A 1,711-nucleotide genomic window follows, 5' to 3' on the forward strand; every position below is an offset into this window, starting at 1 on the left:
ATGGCGCGCAACCTCGTGACGTCGCTTCTGCTCGTCATCGGCCTCGCTCTTCTGCTTCCGTCGTTCGGCGAGGCCGAACCGATCAAGACCACGCTCACGCTGTGGAGCTTCCACCTCCCGCTGCCCAACGGCGTCAGCGGCGCTGAGAGCCTCGCCTTCGACCGCAGGGGCCAGGGACCCTACGCCGGCGTCTCCGACGGCCGCATTCTCAAGTGGGGCGGCACCGCCGTCGGCTGGACTACGTTCGCGCACAGCACCAACTACCGGAAGATCCCCTTGTGCACGGCGTCCGTGGTGCCGTCGGAAGAGACAGAGAGCATCTGCGGCCGCCCGCTGGGGCTGCAGTTCTACGCCAAGACCGACGACCTCTACGTTGCCGACGCATACCTGGGGCTGATGAAGGTCGGGCCGGACGGCGGCGAGGCCGAGGTTCTGGCGACGCAAGCGGACGGCGTGCCGTTCCACTTCGTCAACGGCCTGGACGTCGATCAGGCCACCGGTGATGTCTACTTCACCGACAGCAGCAGCACCTACCCGCGCAGGTTCAACACGGAGATCATGATGAACGCCGAGTCGACGGGGCGGCTGCTCAAGTACGACGCGCGGACCAAGCACGTCACCGTGCTCAAGGCTGGCCTGCCGTACCCGAACGGCGTCGCGGTCAGCGGAGACAGGACGCACGTGGTGGTGGCGCACACCGTGCCGTGCCAGGCGTTCAGGTACTGGCTCAGGGGGCCCCAGGCCGGGCAGTACGAGCTCCTAGCCGACCTGCCGGGGTACCCCGACAATATCAGGCGCGACTCCAGGGGAGGCTACTGGGTCGCGCTGAACCAGGAGAAGATGCGACTCAACGCAACGGCTCCCGTCAAGCACCTGGTCGGCGTCCGGCTTGGCGCAGACGGCGTGGAGGTCGAGGAACTGACAGCGGCCAAGGGTGTGACGCTCAGCGACGTCGCGGAGAAGGACGGCCAGCTGTGGCTAGGCTCGGTGGAGCTCGACTACGTCGGCCTGCTTCATTAGATTTCTTTACGTTAGCTCTAGGGAATGTTTGTTTCAGTTTTTAATTGCAATCTGTGATCCTAATACGTAGGTTGAAATAAATAGCTCCTAGATTGTACAATAGCTTCTAGATCGTAACAATCCAGCAATCCGTTTTCTATCAGTGTTTACAAATAGTACGATTTAACTTTATAATCACTACAATAAATATGTTAATCTATAATAAATTTTCAGTGACGACAAAATATTCTATCACTATTTGAGCTCTCTTTACGATGATTTTCAATAATTCGTCACAAAAGACCTCAAAGCCAGTTGACTTGTTGTTAGTGACAAAAGAGATCAAGTCCGTCACTAAAATAATCGTCATAAACACTAATAAAATCATCATAAAGCTAATAAAATAATTTTAATAGCATTTGGGGTTCATTTGAATTTGAAATAATTTTGGAATTAACAAAAATACAGAAATGGCAAATAAGCTTAAAAATCAAACTAACTATGAAAATTACTCAAAATATCAGAAACACATACTTTTGTAAATTTTTGAATTTATTTTAATTTAAATGAGTCTTCTTTGAATTTGGTTTATGTGTTAGGTTCTATAATTTTTGTAAACACATACTTTTTTGTTAGGTGCTATAATTGACGATTTCGTCTATATGTTGGTGCTCTGCTACGGCGTAAGTACTCGGAGGTGATGAACGTGATC

At 51.5% G+C, this 1,711-nt stretch overlaps 1 protein-coding gene across 1 annotated transcript; it reads left to right on the plus strand.

The window, feature by feature from the left end:
- On the plus strand, positions 1-1,020 carry LOC133914727 (protein STRICTOSIDINE SYNTHASE-LIKE 10-like). Its single transcript, XM_062357767.1, has one exon. It carries the CDS (start codon positions 1-3, stop codon positions 1,018-1,020), a length of 1,020 nt encoding a protein of 339 aa, XP_062213751.1.
- The last annotated feature ends 691 nt before the right edge of the window (positions 1,021-1,711 follow it).

This window comes from Phragmites australis, chromosome 4, assembly GCF_958298935.1.
Source record: "Phragmites australis chromosome 4, lpPhrAust1.1, whole genome shotgun sequence".
NCBI classification, from domain to species: Eukaryota; Viridiplantae; Streptophyta; class Magnoliopsida; order Poales; family Poaceae; genus Phragmites; species Phragmites australis.